The sequence below is a fragment of the Nilaparvata lugens genome, chromosome 9 (assembly GCF_014356525.2).
Source record: "Nilaparvata lugens isolate BPH chromosome 9, ASM1435652v1, whole genome shotgun sequence".
NCBI classification, from domain to species: Eukaryota; Metazoa; Arthropoda; class Insecta; order Hemiptera; family Delphacidae; genus Nilaparvata; species Nilaparvata lugens.
In genome coordinates, this window is record NC_052512.1 from 1,186,488 (window position 1) to 1,206,899 (window position 20,412).

Sequence of the window (20,412 nt, forward strand, 5' to 3'; positions counted from 1 at the left end):
TGAAGGAGATATTTAAATTAAAATTCCCCACGTGCTGAAACCGAAGCCTGGATTGCCGCCGATCAAACGATTTTTGATCTAAAGAAGAAAACCACGACGACCAAGGAATTTCACGTGAGTTATAAGTCATAAGGGGCCCCAATCTACGCTTCGAAAATATTTCAGTGCAGAAAAACATAATTTTTCTTCGTTAATTATTGGCCACGCCGACAAGCGCTTTAGCACTTAAGAGTCTAGAATTTATTCATATTAATTTATAAGAATTTGTAGTTGATTAACTATCCTCCGCTGCCTGAACCACGACCCCGAACATTTTAAAAAATATTTTCTATAATTCATTTTTCACTATTTTTTCAAAACTGTTAATTTTATCAATTGTAAAATCTGTTGAATCACGCATGGTATCATGCAAGCACAAGAAAATTTTTAACTATTCTATTAATGCTAAATTATTATCAACCTGTGAATCAAATTCTGAATCTGCACTGTATGATTGCATATTTTATTGTAATATATTTCAGTTTTGTTAATTCGCTTTCTGAGTTCGATTATTTCTTAAGCCTGTCAATTATTGTGTCTGATACGTTCTATATCATCAAGAACCGATCGAATACGATCATTGAATAATTGAATCAAGCTGGATATTGGAACAGGTCTAAGTGGATGTAGCGAGTGGGGTCAGATCGAGATATTTATTCTTTGTCCTTACCTGCTCATATATCAGCTTTTATCTGTTACCTACCTCGAATTTGGAGCGAACTCATCAATTGTACAGCAGAGGCAGCCATAGATCATATAAATTCCTACAATAGAGCTTAAAACCCGACAAGACTCTGTTCTCGAAGTATATTCTGAACGATATTGGGTTCAAATACCGTATTTTTAATCCTTCAGACTTATTAGAGACGCAGTCCCGTAAATTATCTACATCGGGATTTTTGCTCGACCTGTATGATTTTGTATGCTCATTCTTCACAGGTAATAATTTTAAGGTATCCGTATTCAGTGTTTAGCGTCCGCTACACTACTTATAAAAATTTCATCATTATACAATCTGTCATTAGAAGAATCAAGGGTGAGCGAGCGTTTAGGCCTCCCGCGATTCCGACAATTGTATTGAGTCTTGTAGTGAGTCAATCAGTCTGGTGTTCACTCAGCGTCCTCACACGCCATTGCAAAATTTATAGCCACTACACCACTGACTCAGTGCAAGATTCACCCTACATGTGTGAAGCCGTTAAAAAAAACGCACCACATGATTTGCCGGCCCAACGTGAGGCATTTAAATACAGCATTACATCACCCTACGTGTGTTGTCCTATCCTTGGAGGTGAGAGTGACTCCCCCAGGAAGAGCACCACAATATGGAATTTACTCAACTCCAGTACGGAAAAGCCGGAATAGACAGGTTTGTTCAATTTAAGTTCCAACTTGCGAGAGAAAACCGCGATCACGTCCGGACTAATTATTTGCCAGCGTTTGCATAACGGATTTGAAATGTACTTGTCTAATCGTTTTTCGTCTGTAATAATTTTAATATTAATGTGTTTCCGAACTGATTGTATAGTCTTACCAAAACAAAGATTGCAACAGGCCTTAAAGAAGGATATTTCAAATTTATTTTTCTCGTTCTGTCTATTCCGGATATTGAAGTCGATGTAGCTTTTCAGCCAGGGAGATTGGGAAAAACTAATGACGCGATGCACTTTCAATAATTTCAAACCGAGCTGAAGGTAGAGTTTTAAATTGACATAGTGTACAATGTACTTTTCACGGTTAAAAAGTGTGTTCATGAGTTTTCTGGTCACTCCCTGACCGTTCTCATTTGTCTGATACTCGGAGAACAAGTCCCGCGGGGGAGTTAAGTGTAGCGGCGCGAGAGGGAAGCTGGCATGTTTATCGTGTAAATCTTTCGGGTACTCGAGATCGCAATCAATTATGTAACCAGTTCCTGAATTGCTGTCCAAATTCGCGAAATCAAGTTTGGAAATTTCTTCCTCTGTGAGGAATTTGAAATTCCCAAAAGGGAGGGGTCTGCTCATAGCATCCGCGTAAAGAGAATTAGCATCCACGTAAAGGAGATAATTAGACGGTTTTGAGGGATCGTATGTCTCAGGTAGATGTTTATTATTCGCCTCACAATAACGTTTACCGATAAATGAGACCCCGCCTCTCATTCCCGCTTCAAACATGAGATGCATGTCCGGATCTGTAAGTAATTGCAATTCGACTTTAGTGTGTTTCAGCATGCAATTCCAGGTGAAGTGCGCGAGAGAAAGAAAATGAGTAACATCAAGCCTGTATGAGGAAAAAAGCGTAGACCTCATAGATTCAAAAACTACCGCTAATAACATAACGTCCAAACATAAATAAAAATCGTGATATTCACCCAGATTTTTCAGCTTGAATGTTGAGAACACTCTTTGCGCATGCTCATATTCTTCGCGAGACAGAGGTGTATCAGTTAAGTCGTTATGAAAACATTCAATGGGAGGGAGCGATGTTTCCGCGAATTTTTCGGGACAGCTCATGTACGAGTAGGGATATACTCCTTTTTTCAACAAGAGCTGTCTGTGTTCGCGAGGTGGATCATGAAACACCGAAAATAATCTTTTGAACTTCTTTTCCATGTCTGTACTTTCTACCAAATTACGCACCAATACTTCCAAGGATTCAGACATAAACTTGTAGGAATCTAGAAATTTAATTTTGCCTACTGAAAGTGTCAAAAATCTCTCTGACGTATTTGCGATGCAGGAAATTTCTTTTTTACATTTACCGAGCGATTTCAGAATAAAATGCGAATCAAAACCGGAGAAATTATGGAAATAACACGAAATGTACTCCGGAGTACGAGCTGTTAAATTGCAAGAAACATGTGCTGCACATAGGTAATTACCGGTTTCATGTGCATGGTGACGACATTTAATATCGGTTTCTGAGAACGGTTCAGCACAAAGCCCGCAGTTTACTGAATTTTGAAATTCGCGCTCTTCACTTTCGGACAAATGTTGCATCGGAATTTCACGTTTGATATCCTCATACAAAATTTCACCAAGATCTGTAATTTCCTGAAGAAATTTCTCCATGATTTTTTCGTCTAAACTACTCGATCTATGGAGTACAGGTCCGTAGGCGATTTCTCCGTTTACATCTATAACAACGAAACAATACCCGCAAGGAATATGCCGCGCCGTTTTCTTTGTGTAACTACGAGTAACTTCATCAGAATCGGAATCATCATCATCATCATTATCAATATTCACAACGTATGTTTCTAAATCCGCGTAAATAGTGTACTTTTTCTTCAACATCGCGCCTAGTTTCTTGAATTTAATTGTCTCTCCGCGTTTAGGATATGAAACGCGCTGAGATTCAAACTTGGAACAAAGTTCCATATGTTTCAACAAATTTGCTTTCCCGTCTACATTTATAGATTTGTTTGATGTGAACCGGTGAAAACAGAAATTGCAAACATGTACTTGACCATGGCATTTTGAAAGGTGGGAGAGAAGACGCGATAGCCCGTTTTTCCCGTTCGCGGTGTTGATTTAAACAATAATGAGTTTTTCCTGCATCGCCTTTCAACATTAAAAGATTAATTTGGAGTTTACACGTGCGGAAAATGCTTGTACGGTAGGGGAAAAACTTTTTGTTGTCATACGCGATGACGTGAATTGCAATGTCCGGATTGAGTATTTCGAATTTCTTAATATCGCGTGTCGTCACCGGGAAATTTACACCTCGCATATTGAGTCTGTGAGCAAACTTGCTCAAATACTTTACAGTCAAGTCCGCTCTATTTGGTTTCTGATGGAAATATGCGAGGACCGACCATAAAAAACATTTTTCGTCAGAAAGATTTTTGACATTTATAATACATTTTTTGTTTTTCAAAAACTGGGGTGTTTGAATGAAACTGGATGTGTATATAGGATTATATTTAATCACGTTCACATCCAGTGATTCAATTTTCTTTAGCACCCATCCAGACCCATGTCTTACAAAATTTTCAAAAGATGAGAGGATTTTTCTCACAGCCAAGAAAAAATGCTCATTAAAATCTTCATAGTTCTCAAGCACGTTTAGCGCTATGTTGGAGTAACTATGTAGATTTATTAGAGATGAAACAGACTCATCAACCTTGTCATCCAGCACCACTAATTTATACAATAAAACGTTAAGCACTATGTACCACTTAACATTTGCATCATACTGTGCCGCATGCTCCCTAATTATCTCGAACACTCGAGTTTTCGTCCTCTCAAGCACACTCTCAATGTCAATATCCTCGTCCTCAAAACTGATGCGATGGCGAACTGCGCTTGAATTGATCCCGCGAAGTCTGTGTTCCCTCGGCATGATACTGAAAAAAAAACAAAAGAATAATGATCAGGATGGCATAGGTAATAGTATGTGTAAAGGAATGTAATTCACAATCAGTTGTGAATTGACATTCACGATGTTATCACAAGGACAGATAATGTTACATGAAAGATTGAGATTATTAACATTCGATAAAAAATGGACAAAAACTAGTCAGAATTTGTCGGCAGAAAATATGGCAAAAGACGGTTTTGTATTCGCAAGTGAACCGGATATTGTGCGCTGCGTATTTTGTTCAGTTTGTATAGGAGATTGGGAGCAAAATGATGTTGTAGCCAACGAACATGCAAAGTTTAGCCCAAATTGTAGAAGGAAAGGAAATATAACAATTGAAGATGAGAATTACGATAATAATATTCTACGAGAATATGAAGAAAGATATTTATCATTTACTAATATGCCAGAAGATTTATCTGTACAAGGAGAGTGGTTTGAAAAACTACCTCCACACCATCTACATTGTTACATTTGCAAACCATTAACTGATAGAGCAGACTATTTTGCAAGAAATGGTTATTTCTTACATAACTATCACTATCTACAATGTGTGTTTTGTAAATATATTATCGTTGAACCATTTGAAAAAGTAATGCATACACCGTTTTGTATATATTATGCTGATGAGTCTAAGACAAAAGACGCTCATCATACAGATGAAGCGAAAAAATCACAAGCATGCAGTATAATGTAGAAGGTTTTTTATCCTCCGAGGACAAACACTGTGCTCCGAGAACAATATCGTCCTCGGAGGAGAAAACTTTAAGTAAAAATGTACTTACATGTGTTGATGGTGCGTGAATCTCCTCGAGTGTAGAGGTGTAGATAGCGGTCTATGGTACAGGTGTAGATAGCGGTCTATGGTACAGGTGTAGATAGCAGCCTATGGTATGATCGATTCCTCTCAGGTGTAGATACTGCCTTTGACTCCTCGAGTTGAGAGGTGAGAAAATGCTGTGAAAAAACAATGTAACCAAACTGTAACCAAATATATATTATATTATAAAGTACAATAAATTATCGCTAGAGTGTGCTTTTCATAATAATAATAATAAGCTAGAGCAAGCTAATCTGTTAGTAGTGATCTTGTCTTTGCTGATACAACATCAAGCTACTGTACTGAGATGGATCAGTGGAGTCTGAGTTAAAGTCTTCAGATTTGTGCGTTCAATTCATTATAGATAGACATTTTAATCAATTAAGTGAATACCATTCTCTTCCTTTAGAAAAAATGTTCGGACATTTCATCTAAAGGAACAGAATAGTTTTGGGCTGTGCCTGTTGTTCTACCCGATCATATTCATATGATTTGTAATTATATCAACGAATAAATAAATGAATAAATAAATAAAATCGTAGGCAGACAATTGAAAAATTACAAGCTTTGAGTAAACTGGAAAATTACATGCTGGTAAACCTCATGATCACAAACAGAGAGGTATGCATAGAATTCAATGTAATAACAAAAATGAGCCTTGAAAAACATTCAAAATTGTTATGTATTTTTTAATGCTGTTTGTAAAAAAATGTTTATTTGTGTTGTAATTTCCATCATAATAGGTGAGTGACGATCGCATTGATAGCCCAATCTTTGTAAGTATAGTATCTCATTAATTAAACTGAATTACAAAATATACATAATATATTGAATTATATCAAAGATCTTCATTTATTTACTTTATAGATTATACCCTGTACGTGGTTTATGAGAGGGATTATAGTGAGAAATTAATTATGCTGGTTTGCTTCTCATAAATCTAATTATAACAAAAGTTTTGCATAACTCTCTGGTGAACCTTAATTGATTATCATTTTTTAATTGATCTTAATCGGCTTTATTCATTAGTTTTATGAGGAACAATACAGTAATTAATATTTATTTTACAGTTTTTAGTGCTTTTTTGTCAATTCGGATCTTAATCTTTCTAAATTCAAAATCAATTGTTTCATGTGTTTGTATTCTGTTTCAACGTGGAAATTAGTGAAGAATTGAAAAGTCGCACGTGCATAACCTTTATTTGGACAATTTATTTTATGAAATTGGGATGAAAAGAAGTTTTGGACTGTAGTCTGGCAATAATTACACAGTCTATCAATAGAATTAAGAAGGTTATAATAGAAAACAATGCTCATTTAACAAAAGAACAATTAAATAAACTTATCTGGAATTTTTTACGAGATTCTTCAGATGAAACAGGCTTAGAACAAGATTGACAAAGAAAGATCAAAATCAAGTATGTGTGCAATATTGTAAATAAATGAAATGCATCTTTCTGGTTGGTTAAATATTAAAATGTCTCATTGATGATAGAAAACACTGTCAAGATAAGATTCATGTTTGAAAAATGAGCTCCTCTTACTTCCTTGTTGAAGGATCTAACATGGAGAACAATATTGTCCTCGGAGAAGAGGAAAATTTAAGTAAAAATAAACTTACATGTGTTGATTTGACGAAATGAAATAATCGGATAGGCTCCTCGACTCGGTTCAGGTAGCTCCTCGGCTATGATTTTCTCGATGCAGGTAAGGTTCCTTCACGAGAGCACAACTGCTTATGAGACCGAGTTGTGAGGTGAGAAAATGCTGTGGAAAAACAATGAAATATTTAATAACTGTAACACTAAATATATATTATAAAAATCAATTTAGTGTTATTTCACAAAAATATGAGAATGTAACAAAAATTTTTACTTACAATCAATAATGTTAGCGGTGACCTCTGTGGAGTATGCAGTGCTCGCCAATTGTGATAGGCCTCCTCGGCAGCTAGTACGTGTAGAGAACTCAATCACTCTCCAAGTTGCATTAAGTGATAAGAAATTAAAAATGTGTTTTTATATATAGCTTGATGTACGCACAAGCTGACATCACTCGGTCGCTCACTCACTCAAGGCCGGGCAACGCCCTCCCGACCTTCACAAGGCCGTCCCGAGGAGCAGAATGGATTCACTTCAACTGGCAGTATAGGAAGGCTGGATTAAAAAGGAACTTTGGATTTTTGTCATGGCTTTCGTAATAGAGGAAAAAGCGGCAACGTGCCAGGGGGCTCGAGTTGGGTGCAAGCCACATATAAAGTGAATAATATGGATTCACTTCAACTGGCAGTATAGGAAGGCAGGATTAAAAAGGAACTTTGGATTTTTGTCATCGCTTTCGTAATAGAGGAAAAAGCAGTAGCGAGAATAGGAGATAACGCATGGGGCCATCTGTTTTTGAAATGCATTTCAAATAGATGAATTCAAAGTATTATTCCAAATTAATAGAAAATTTCCATTTTTCTTTTAGATTAAGTTAGTGTAATGATTAATTAATTAACTTTAGTTAATGTTCAACCATTGAGTTGAAAGGTAATGAAAATGGTGGTATGTAAGAGAAAGCAAAGTGGAAGAAAACGGGGGAGAGGCTTCTTAAGCTCGGCCGCGAAAGTACTTAAGGGGGCGACAGGGGCTGCTACAGGTATTACTTCAACTATTTTAAATAAATTGATCGATGTAACACCCTTTGAAATCCCCATAGCACCTGGGTACCAGTATTGCGGACCAGGAACCAAACTTGAAAAGCGATTAGCACGTGGAGATCCTGGAATAAACAAACTTGACCAGGCTTGTAAGGCCCACGATATAGCATATTCACTAAATAGTGATAATTCTAATCGAGCCAAAGCTGACAGAATTCTAGCGAACGCAGCGTGGGAAATTTTTAAAAATCCGAAAACTCCCCTAGCCGAGAGAGGTCTCAGTTACCTTGTTACGAATGTAATGAAAGCTAAAAATTACTTTGGTGGTTCTTTGAGAAAGAAGAAGAAGAAGAAGAAGAATGAGAGGAGAAGTTATAGTAATGATATTAGACGCAAGGCTATAGCTCAGTTGAAACAACATATAGCAGGTAAAGGGTATTATTTGAAGCCGTACCCCCCGCTTAGTGGTGGGCGACTTTTAATTCCACCCCCACCCCCATCATCATCATCATATGGTGTGAGTTTATTCCCTCAAGTTAAGAAACGTAGAACAACAAAGAAGAGGTCAAAGAAGAGCAAGAAAAAACCATGAATATTGAAGGAGAATTGAGTAACTATGATTTAATGGATTGGGCTAGCTTATTACAAATTCGTTTAAGAGGAATATATATGCTAGATGCATTACCCAAAAAAATTCTAAAAAACGAAAATGCGATCGTGAATTTGGACAAGCACAGCCAACCGGGGACACACTGGATTGCATATAAGAAGGTAGGAAGTAATGTATGGTATTTTGATCCAATTGGAAATTTACAACCTCCATACGAATTGGACAAATATTGGAAAAAAGAAAATGGAGTAAATATATTTTATAATTTGGATCACCTGCAACCATTAGATAGTGATATTTGTGGTCATCTCACGTTATTGTTTCTTGCAAATCAGTTGTAATTAAGTGTTTGTGTTGAACACACAAGATGGTCGTTATAACGTTAAGATCAAAGTCAAGTAACCTTTACGAACATTTACAAGAAATTATAGAATTGGACAAAAATAGTGAATGGAAATTGGTCTGATTAATTTTTGTAGTTACAATAGTATAGCAAATGTAAACAAAGGAACAAATTCTAGCTTCAAATATGGTGATAAGTTAATCTTGTTGGATACCGGTGCATATGAGCTTGAGGATATTATAAAGTCTATAAAGTATAACTATGATGAGAAGAAGAATAGACTTATTATACGTGCAAATGCAAATACTATGAAGATTGAAATTTATTCTGATAAGCCTATTGATTTAACACGTTCTGATTCGATTGCTAAGATACTAGGTTTTGATAATGTAGTTTTACAAGCAAATAAATGGCATTATTCCAAACATCTGGTTAACATATCGAGCATTGATGGTATTCTTGTTGAATGTAATTTAGCATGTGGCAGTTACTTTAACGGAAAAGAAAAACATATAATCTACGAATTTTTGCCAAAGGTTCCTAGCGGTTATTTAATAAATGAAGTACCCTCTCCAATTATTTATGTACCTTTGAATACACGTCGAATTCAAACTATTAATGTAAAGGTAACAGACCAGAACGGATCGTTTATTGATTTCCGCGGAGATACAATTACAATTAGACTGCACATACGTGAAAAACAAAAGTAATGGGATATCTTATTTTCAACCCGCGTACGCGTAGTACGTGTACGCATAATCAAGTCATTAGAGAAAAGGTCGCGATAGCGTCAACATCTAGTAAAAGCAATAGGCTGTTATCAGCTAAAAGTGCGAGAACTTTGGAAAGATTAGGTTTTATAGTTAATTGGCGACATGTCAGGAGGGGCCGCAATTAGTGATATTCTGGATGTGGAGACAGAGCTTCAGTTTTATAATGACATAACCAAATTCCAGTTTCATACACATACAGTTTATTCAGGACAAGAAATAAAAAACTCTGATGAAGCTCGAATTGGAATAAATTCATTGGATGTTTATACTTTACCTTGCAAATCATTTATATTAATTGAGGGAACGGTGAGCTGTACAAAACCGGCAGCGCCTGCGATTACAGTAGCAGGGGAGGCAACTCAACCGGCTGGTGCGCCCATTGCGGCAGACTATAAATTAAGCAGTAACATAGTGGGCAACCTTTTTGATGAAATACGATACGAATTAGCAGGTCAACAAATTTCCAAATCAAGATTAATTGGTTTAACTTCTACAATTAAAGCTATTCTTGTGAAGAACGCATCTGATAAAAACACATATCATTTAGCTGGTTTTGACAGAGCAGGATATGAGCTAACAGATAATAAATTCACTTTCTGTGTGCCGTTGAAATTAATCCTTCCATTTTTTGAAGATTTTCAAAGAATAATTTTAAACTTGAAACAAGAGCTTGTATTATTGAGGTCGCCCTCAGACCTCAATTGCGTCGAGTCTGCAACCGGTACAGAGGTTAGTGTAAAAATTACTAAGCTCCAATGGCGGATGCCCTACATTACTTTAGAAGATCATGTGCGATTGAAATTTTTGAGACTGCTCGATGCCGACACTCCACTGAAATTAAGTTTCCGCCATTGGGAAATTTGTGAATTACCAATTTGCAAAATTCACTTGTTCATTCTTGGTCAGTACGCACAACATCGAATTTTGATACTCCAAAATATATTATAATTGCATTTCAAACTGATCGAAAGAATAAAATTAAAAAATCAATATCTAATTTTGACAGCTGTAATATTTACAATGTTAAAGTATATTTGAATAGTGAGTATTATCCATACGAAAATCTGCTAGGTAAGAAGGAAGTTTTATACCGGATGTTCCTGGATTTCGCACCTTCGTATTATAATCATTCAATCAATAGCGAACTCGGAACAGAAATCGATTTTAAAACGTTTTGTGAATCAACACCGCTGATTGTTGTAGATTGTTCACACCAACCAAGTCATTTGAAATCATCGACAGATGTTCGTATTGAAATGGAATTTAATAGTGCAGTACCTGCAAATACTTCCGCGTATTGCGTTTTAATTAGCGATCGTGTGATGGAGTACACGCCACTCACGAGCATGGTGAAAGAAGTTCAGTAATTTGTTGATAGAGTGCATCACTGCAGGTTATATAAGGTGTGTACTGCACCAAATGTAAGCCATTATCAGTTTTACCTTTGAACAGGAATCATGTCCTATTCTTTGTGTTCTGATATTTTGGTGGACAAGCCACAAACTCGCTCTATCCAGTGTGATCTTGATTCTGATATTTTGGACAAAGCTCAGTCGTCGCTACTTTACGATATTGAATCAACAATTTCTATTATGAACCAAGGAGAAGCAGTACACCAATCCAGAAGTCGGGAGAGGAGGAGGAGGAGGGGGCGCCAGAGGTGGAGGAACAGAAACGTGAAGAGGAACAGAAAGGAGTGCAAAAGCAGACACCTACGAAAATTGCTACGGTTGATCTTCACTGGTTTAAACAAACTTGTAATCAAATTATTGTGAAAGAACTTGCTATTGTCGATGAGAGCAATAATTATGTTGTATTTCATTTCAAATCACCATTTCCAAAGATGGAATTGACTACAAAATTGTTTAACGACGTAACATGGCTGGAACGTAACTATCATAAAATAAAATGGAGCGATGGAGATTTGGAATGGAATGAGACAATTATCCGTGAATACCTCGCAGGTTATGAAAAAATTTTTACAAAAGGAACTGAGAAAGCAAAGTTTTTGAGAAGATTGCATTCTAACGTACAATGCATACCGAGGACTTTCTCAAGCCCGATTTCAGCTTTTTCACCACTTCGTGGTGTTATGATGCATGTAAGATACATAAGTATAGACCCGATGGAAGGTGTGCGTTGTACAGTGCCCAACATTATAATTCTCTGCTGTTTAAAAATATGTATCAAACAAATAATTTCTTGTGCGAGAATACTCGTATGAAAAGTATGAAATTGGCGCCTATGTATACGAATGCTCAGAAAAGAAACTTTGCACGATATGGATTCTTCTACAACGGAAAGGAATTACAGTGTGTTTATTGCTCGCATGCACTGAGACTGCATAAAGCTCGCACGTGTTGTCTGTCTACAATTATTAATGAAGAAAGACCGTTTAATTACTCTATAATAGTGCCAGCCTACACATAGTTTTACTACTCGACAACGATGGATCCGGCAAAGTGGTTAGCTGCTGAAAACGAATTGGAAGTGAGGTTAAAAAACTGCATAGACTGGTATGATGAGTGTGAAAGTGCAATTCAGAAATCATCTAGTGAAAATTATAGTTTGGCGAAACAATTGAAAGACATTTTTCTAAGCACAGTTAATTTGAACGATATAAAAGACTATTTGTGCTATTACCGTCCATACAATTTGTCTGTAGATAAATTGATTAAAATTGAAGATGAAGTTATGATGTATTGTTGTAGTGAAATGTTGTAAACAAATTCCATTTCCTCGAACATTTTGGTTTAGTATCAGTGTAGACTTGATTGAGTGAGCACGCGAGAAACGCCCCCTCAGACACAACTGTTACAGCTTGACCTTATCAAGAGATACGCCCCCTCAGAGCCAACTCTGTTACAGCTAAGTGCACATTCCTTCCTTATCAATTTTATTGTTCATAACATAATCAAGGTCATGCAGTGTTTTAGCTTTGCTAAATTCAAAAAATTATCTCGTCTCTTGATGTCAATTTCATTCAATGAATTTGATTCTATTGCAAAAAATATTAAATTTTCAACAGGATTCCAAGGCGATGATGTTGATCAAGCGTTAACAAAAACAGAAAATGTACATTTTCCAATTTTATCTGAGATTTTCGAATTATTGGACATACTAGATACAGGTCATCTACATTATTGTAGTGCAAATGATTTCTCAACTATTGTTACAAATTCCGATGAACTTTGGAAATGCTTGTATGACATTGCAGATAAAAAATGTAAAAGATCAACTTAGATCATTGACCTCTCACTGTTAAGACATCAATAGAGCTGATACCCCAAGTGATATAGGTCTGAGGATATCTATAGCCATTTTTGGAATGCTTGTTCATACTAAATTTACTATAGATATTCTCGGAGAGCACACTTAAAAAAGCAACGCCTGCGGTTTGTACAGCACATAGAAAATTTCAATATAAATTTGTGAAATTTTTCTTAACTGTCAGGTGGAAAGCAAACCAATTATTTGCAATTTTACAGTATAAAGATGTAACAGATTCACTCATCTAGCATTCACTTTAATTTGACAGTAGAGCATTAGATGGATTCACTTTAATCTGTCACTATAGAGAGAGGGAAAGCAGACTTCGTAGCAGGACTGCTAGTAGTAGCGAACGGTCAATCATAGTGGAGAACGGAATGAATTCTCTATTCTCTCTTTACTCCTCATTCGTAAAATGCTGTGCTCCGCTACGCGGAAAGAGCCATTTTACGGATGACGAAGTAAAGGAGAGCAAACTCAACACACATGGCTTTTGCAGCAACGCGCGAGGAGGCTCGAATTGGGTGCATACCAGTCTGCTACTTGTCTAAAACACATAGGAGCGCATTACCATTTCTCTCTCTCTATAACCTTGGCACGAGCGATGGATTTCACTACGTAACATCACATTAGATAAGGAAAGTACAGCATGCGTCGAATTGCAGCAACAGAAGGTGTCATTTGCTTTGAAACGTTCGAACTGATAAGATGAGTGCTTATTTCGATTGTGAAATATGATAGATTTGATGTTGAAATTGAAGTGAACATAATATTTAAACGATTTGTGACAAAATCAGGAAATTGAAGAAGTTTTGGGCAATAGCCTGTTTTTTCTTTTCCAACTATTGTATTGTTCGCTCTATCTAATAAATAAATAAATAAAGCTAATGAGAGAATGCTTTATTCGTGTAGATTACAATATATACTGGTTTTTTACACTTATATACAATTATAAATGAATTTACATAATATAGACTGAGAAAATATTTTTTGAAGTGCATATGATATGAAAAAAGCAGTTGTCTATAGTTGTAGCTAATATTGTTATGCATTAACATGAATTTGGAAAGAATATTTGAAAGATCCTTGCAACTAACTCTAGAACGAGAAACTTAAGAGTAATAGGGTTTTAGCACATCTACAAAAGAGTTTCTTATCTATACTAGACTGGGATTGATTCACTTTAATCTGTCAGTATAAGTTGAATTGGGTTCTTATATCTTAGAGATTCATGATGCTGAAGTAAGATCTGACTGAGAGAATAATTTGAGCATATCTTCCAAGGTTGACTCTCACTGTCAGTATAGCATTAGATGGATTCACTCATCTAGCATTCACTTTAATTTGACAGTATAGCATTAGATGGATTCACTTTAATCTGTCAGTAGAAATATGGATTCACTTTAATTTGACAGTAGAGAATTTTTTCCCTCAAAGGGAAATTTTTTTTTCCCTTTTTCCCTCCCCCTCGTCCTCACTGGGAGAGGGGAGAGGGAGAGGGAGAGGGAGAAGGAGAGGGAGAGGGAGAGGGTGAAGGAGAGGGAGAAGGAGAGGGAGAGGGAGAGGGGAGGGAGAAGGAGAGGGAGAAGGAGAGGGAGAGGGAGAGGGGGAGGAGAGGGGGGCGCAGAGGGGGAGGGGGGAGGGGGGAGGGGGATTTGCGCAAAAATTTTTCCTTATTTCTCAGGGATTGCGCAAAAAAACCGGTCTGAACTCTCTATATGAGTCTACTGACATTATTCAAGTGCTTATTATCATAGATCTGATTTCGATTGCTTTCATTGTATACACATACAAACGGTTGATTTTCTGCTCCATAAAGTTCGAAGTAATACCATGAGTTTGTCATCGTCAGTAACCACATTTGTAGTGAATTTTTCTAAATAGTGTCTTATTCCACCATACATCGGGCACCTCAACAGAAAATGCTCCACAAATTCCTTCTCTTTCATATTACAAATAGGGCATTCTAATGAGCTGTTAATCCATATTCCCAGGTCTCTATTATTATATAAATAGAAAGAGTCAGAACAGTAGCACACGGCCAGTTCACTGCCTAATGCATTGATTGTGAGCCTTTTTACTCGGTCTCTCTCATATTCTCTCACTCTCTTTCTCATTTCCTTTCTAACTAGTCTCAGAACTTCCTTTCTTTGGATCTATAGTCAGTGACCATTATCATGGTTATTGTTGTGGGAGTGATTGACAAAGTTTGCAATTCACAAAATATATTTCTTTGTGTAATGGTTCAATCAACAATTTTACGATTATTGTGCAATGACAAAAATAAAACAAATGAATAGCTGTAGTGTGAACTTGAGTGTAGGTTTTGAAACATCAAAACAATGAAGGTGAGCCCTCTTCTGTCAACATTGTCCTACTATAGCGTTGTCCTTCGTCCTAACTTCTTTCAGTTTTCATTGTCATTTTGTCATTACAAATTCAACCCTCAATAGTTGTCACCACCTACTAATTTCACACCCGCTCATCCTTTGTCTATCACCACCTACACCTCTAATGTCTTTCTTTCCCTTCACATGACTGTAGTGAACCTCCCTAGCTGTAAAACTCAGGAAGTATTGTACTAATTTTGAAATCCGCGATTCGTATAATAATATTACTCATCATGTGTTTGTGAATGTATAGAACTTTATGAATACTTTATATATTATGGAATAAGTCAGAATCAAAATTCAAGACAGACAGCTGAAATCACGTGTTGACACATAAACGACAGACATTCTGTATAATTACTCGCAAAACACAGACACCCATCAACTGGTTTGGTGATGTCACCACACATTTTTTCTTACACAATAATTCCAATGTTACCCTGATTCAATACCCGCTATTACTTAGTAATAGCTTTCTATTTAGTAGGTATTGGTTATATCCTCAATAAATGTCGTCAAATCATGTTATAGCTTTCGTTCAATAACTGCAAATATACAGGTTAATCAAGTTGGAAATCGTATAAATTCGATTTGTATACAATGATGGAATAGTTTATGATAAGAAAAGTTGTACATACTGCTGATATTTTCAATTTTTTTTGTATATAATTTCAATAGAATAGTGGAATAAGAGCGATATTGTCAGTTCCACATCATTTATTTGAGCCATATTGGTTTAGTTTATTCGTTCAAAAAAAAATTATGTGGAACTGACAACATCGCTTTCATTTCACCTTGATATGGAGAAATTCCACAATATCTCTGTTCATACAGTAAAGTTGAAAAAATATTATTATCTTGATTTAATTTTAATTCTAACTATATTAAGTTTGTTCATATACCTTTAGGTCTTTAAGGTGTGTGGTCAACGTTTTTAATCCATGCTCTTAATTTTTAATGTTATTACAACTGTTTATTTTATAAGAACCAAGAAGGACAAACAAAAAACCAATAGATGTGATAATTTTCAATGAGACTTTATTTAAAAATGAGAAAATGGGATTGATGGCTCCCTGATTGCCATACTTCGACAAGTTCGAGGATCCAGTATCTCTGGCAACAAGGCGTGATGGTAGAAATGAATTAATTTTTTCTCCATCTTCTCGGTCTAAAACCTGTCATCCCTCTCGATCTTTTTAATATGGATATCTTTTTTTGTCCATACTACAAAATAACAGATTTTTTATCAGCTACATGTAGTTGCCCTTGCACCTGAAAAATCAAGAAACAGCCCAACTTAGAAAATTCCACACATTGTTAGGTAAACGTGCACGTATGAAACTATTTATCATCCTATGGTATCATGAGGGGCTACTAATTTTTTTAATGAATCAGCCAGTACCTTATTGTATCTTGTTTTAGGCTTGCTCAACATTTTTCGAAAAATACTGTCACTTTCAAATGTCAATTCAATGAATTAAACCAGAGAGAAACAATAGCATAATTTACGCTATTATTTCTCCATGATTAAACGTAGACAAACTAGGATAATAGTTATTCATCCTTGGTAAAACAGCTGATAATTTAGCCCTCTGTCAATAACTGAAGATGGGAGTGCCTGTGTAGGAGTGAGACAGAATTATGTTCAGCTGTTGAACTATTGCAATCAATCAGTTTATCCCATGAGAAGTATTATCTTGCAATATTAATTAACAAAATATCGGGGCACCGAGCTTTGCTTGTTATTTATTTATTGATAAACAGAACACAATTCTTCAAAATGATTGGGGAAGGACTAACAGGCATAGCCCAAAACGGTTTTTTCTGTCATAAATAAAATTATTTTTCTCATCTCACGTTTATTTCATGACGGTTTTGAAAGTTTCCGTTATTGTAGGTTAGATATATCAAAAATCACCTATGAATTTACCTGGTAATAATAATATTGTGGTTTTTCTTGAGACGGACGTTTCCACAACGTAGTTTTTCCAAGCAGAATGATTTCACTTTGATCACGGCTTCGCTGATAGTGAGGTTTTCAGCAGACTTCGGACATTTCACCTCAATCAGTTATCACCTCCGACCAGTCCGTCAGGTGAAGCCGCCAAGAAGTCATGTTCTTTGTCAACAAACAAACCGCAAGGCTGAACTTGAATTTCTTCCATTTCTTGAAACGCATTTATGGCAGCTGGTTCGTGGAGCTGTCCATACAACGAACTTCATTGTCCATTCTGATGATTTTGAAGTTGAAGACACCAGTGTCATATAACCATTATTACTTTTTTCACACTCGTAGTCCAAAGATCTCAATTCTTGCACAAGATGTTTGCCGTCCACAATAAATCGGCCAGAAATAATATTAAAATCGTCTTTGGGTGGTCTTCCATCCGGCTCAACTATTAGATCTGGATACTCATCATATCTGTAATTAAATGGGGGTGATTAATTATCGAAACATGTTGAAAAATGATTGAGATTTTATATTTTATTGGCGCACGCACATAGCAGCAGACAGACGGGGAGAATATCAACTTCGGCATGCCAGAGTAAGCAGACATAAAAATGTTTCTCCGCCTATGTCTGCTTTTGTGTGCGTAAAGAGAACTAGGAGAGCATAGAGACTCTTTGACAAATTCTAGATCTATAGTAATTAGGCCAATATCATTTTACTAAAAATGTCAACTTGGAATTATAATTAGTTTTAGTATTGGAATGAACTTCTCTCTCTGAAGTTTATAGCGATGAAGAGTAGGTTTATATATCACAGTATGTCGATAATCTTTCTCAGAAATGATAATCGTATGCCTGTGAATATCTTTTATCTATGTATTCTTTCTCCCTTACCAATTGAGCTGAAGATAGTAATTCATAACTTCGTTATATATATATTGTATAACACTATACTCCATATTGACACACATATATAACTGTATACTGTATTATATAGCCATTGACACAGCAGACAGAACAACATGACAAGCAATACTCCAAATCCAAACAAAACCTAACTCGCACTCTCTCTGACAATCGCTATCTCTCTCTTCCAACCCCTAAGTTTGGAGAAGCTATACAGCTGTGAGAGAGAAACGCGTTTGGCGAATGATAGTTTCATGCTTTCTCCCCTATCCCTGTCACACTCTTTCTCACTTCAGCCCATTGTAATATTTTCTGTTGTAGAACGGTGTGCAGAAAGTCTCTTCGGGTTTGGAAGAGGCGCCTATTGCATGAATGAACTAGTAATATTAGTCTTTTTAACTAGTGTGGAATTTATTGTACTGTACTAAAATATCAAATAAATATTAGTCAGGTGATCGAGTCATTATTGCTATTTTCATATTGTAGGCTATATTTGTTTTTTTTAGCTTCGAAATACTAGCTTGAAAAAATATTTATCTTACTAAAAGTATCAAATATTAACTATGAAAATTATTCTCGTTCTTGTTTAGCATCTACAAACGCCTTCAACACAACCTAGCTGAATCATTCAACTTCTAATAAAATTGATCTTATTGTGAATCTTCTCTTGCAAGACAATACTAGTCCAAAATCATATTTCTCAATGAGTAATATTGTGGGTTGATCCAACAAAGCTTTATATAACAGTTGAAAAAAACAATAGAATATAGAAAAAAGTGGACCAGTGAACAAAATACATTCTACTTGTTAGGAAGTATAGAGAACACCATATTCGTATATATGAAATTAGTTGTAAGTTGTGATGATGACATACCTTGTTAGTAAAGTATCACAGACGTTACTCTCCACGTAAGAAACTATTTCGCGTTGAGGTGGTATCAATCTCATGGTTCAAAGCTGGTTGTAGACCAATTGAGGGGAATGGTGGCACAATTGTAGCAAAATCAGAGGTGCCATCAAGGACGCTTTTTTAGATTTGACTCTAAGGTGGAAGAAGATGTTGATGGCCCAGATTTTTCTTCTCCTTTAGATTTCCTTTACAAAAAAAGAAAAGTTTATAGGTCTGATGTATTAATTCTCATTGAATTAAATTTTAAATGAATAAAGTTTGGGAAATAATTGAATCATAGTTAAAGAAATGCCTGGAAACGTTATGTTTGTATAGAAAATAATATTATATAACTTTGAATGTGAATGTCTATTCCAAGTATCATTATTCAAATATGTGTTTTTTATATTATAATGTATGTGTTGGCTTATTCGTTTTTTCAATTGTTATTTTTATTTATCAAAAAATAACCGGTGGTTTGGTAGATACAAGGATATGGACCATAAAAAACTTCACTTCTTTTTATAGAGGGAAATAATAATTACTATACTCGCTGATAATTATATTCTGTAAACTATTAAGTTACTTACTTTTGCTGTAATCTCCATTTCATCAAATGCACTGGTACTTTTCTGTTGTGTGGTCTTCTCTTCTTTCCTTTAGGAGTTGACGTTGCACTGCAATTAAATTTAGAAAAAATTATTCTGGAAACTTGTGATTATGGGATATGAAAAGAAAGTGTATGAAGCAAATGGATTTGTAAATTCATATTTCCACACAGAGAATGGGCTACTGTGATACTAAATATTGTCTTCGTAAGGGTATAATTGTATTTATGGTGGAGGGTGAATTCCTATAGGGAATATAGAAGGATCAGACAACCATGAGACATACAATTTTAATTGAATACATTTGACTATTATTAGCATCTAATTACTTTATTAGAAGTAATGAGCATTGGGATCGGGAACATTTCCAATCACAATTTTCTCTATTTAATTCACTTCATGTATAAGTGATGCTTATAAATTCTTCAAAGTTGAATATAAGTGTTGTGAGTCGCAAACTATTCATTGTAAATTCTTAACCTGTCGTAACATAATGCAAGTGAGACTGTGGAAATTCGAATCTTGAAATTACAAAGTTTACCTGGGTTGAAAGTTCTCAGTGGATACAGAAATGGCATCTGCTGAAACACTGTCAGCCTGGGAAGATGAAGGCGCTTCGAGCGATAAGGTTTGTTCTTCAATCCTGAAATGTTCAAAAATCACTTTGCAGACATTTTTTCATATATATAGTCTACATAATTTGCAATTTCTTCACACTCTTCTCACTGGTACTTCATTTCCACAGGAATCACAATGATCAGGAGAGAAAAAAAGAGCTTACATTGAGCTATTTTTCTCCTAAATTTAGATAAGATTACAGAATTAAAATAGGT

At 35.7% G+C, this 20,412-nt stretch overlaps 1 protein-coding gene across 1 annotated transcript in view; it reads right to left on the bottom strand.

Annotated features, from left to right (window-relative positions):
* Positions 1-19,038: 19,038 nt before the first annotated feature.
* Positions 19,039-20,412, bottom strand: part of LOC120352990 — a 3,328-nt gene continuing 1,954 nt past the window's right edge. The window contains exons 2-4 of the mRNA XM_039435366.1: positions 20,121-20,222; positions 19,562-19,648; positions 19,039-19,177 (exon numbers count right to left, since the gene is read on the bottom strand). Of these exons, the coding sequence (XP_039291300.1) occupies positions 19,099-19,177; positions 19,562-19,648; positions 20,121-20,222 (268 nt within the window). The 3' untranslated portion in view covers positions 19,039-19,098. The remainder of the gene's footprint in view (positions 19,178-19,561; positions 19,649-20,120; positions 20,223-20,412) is intronic.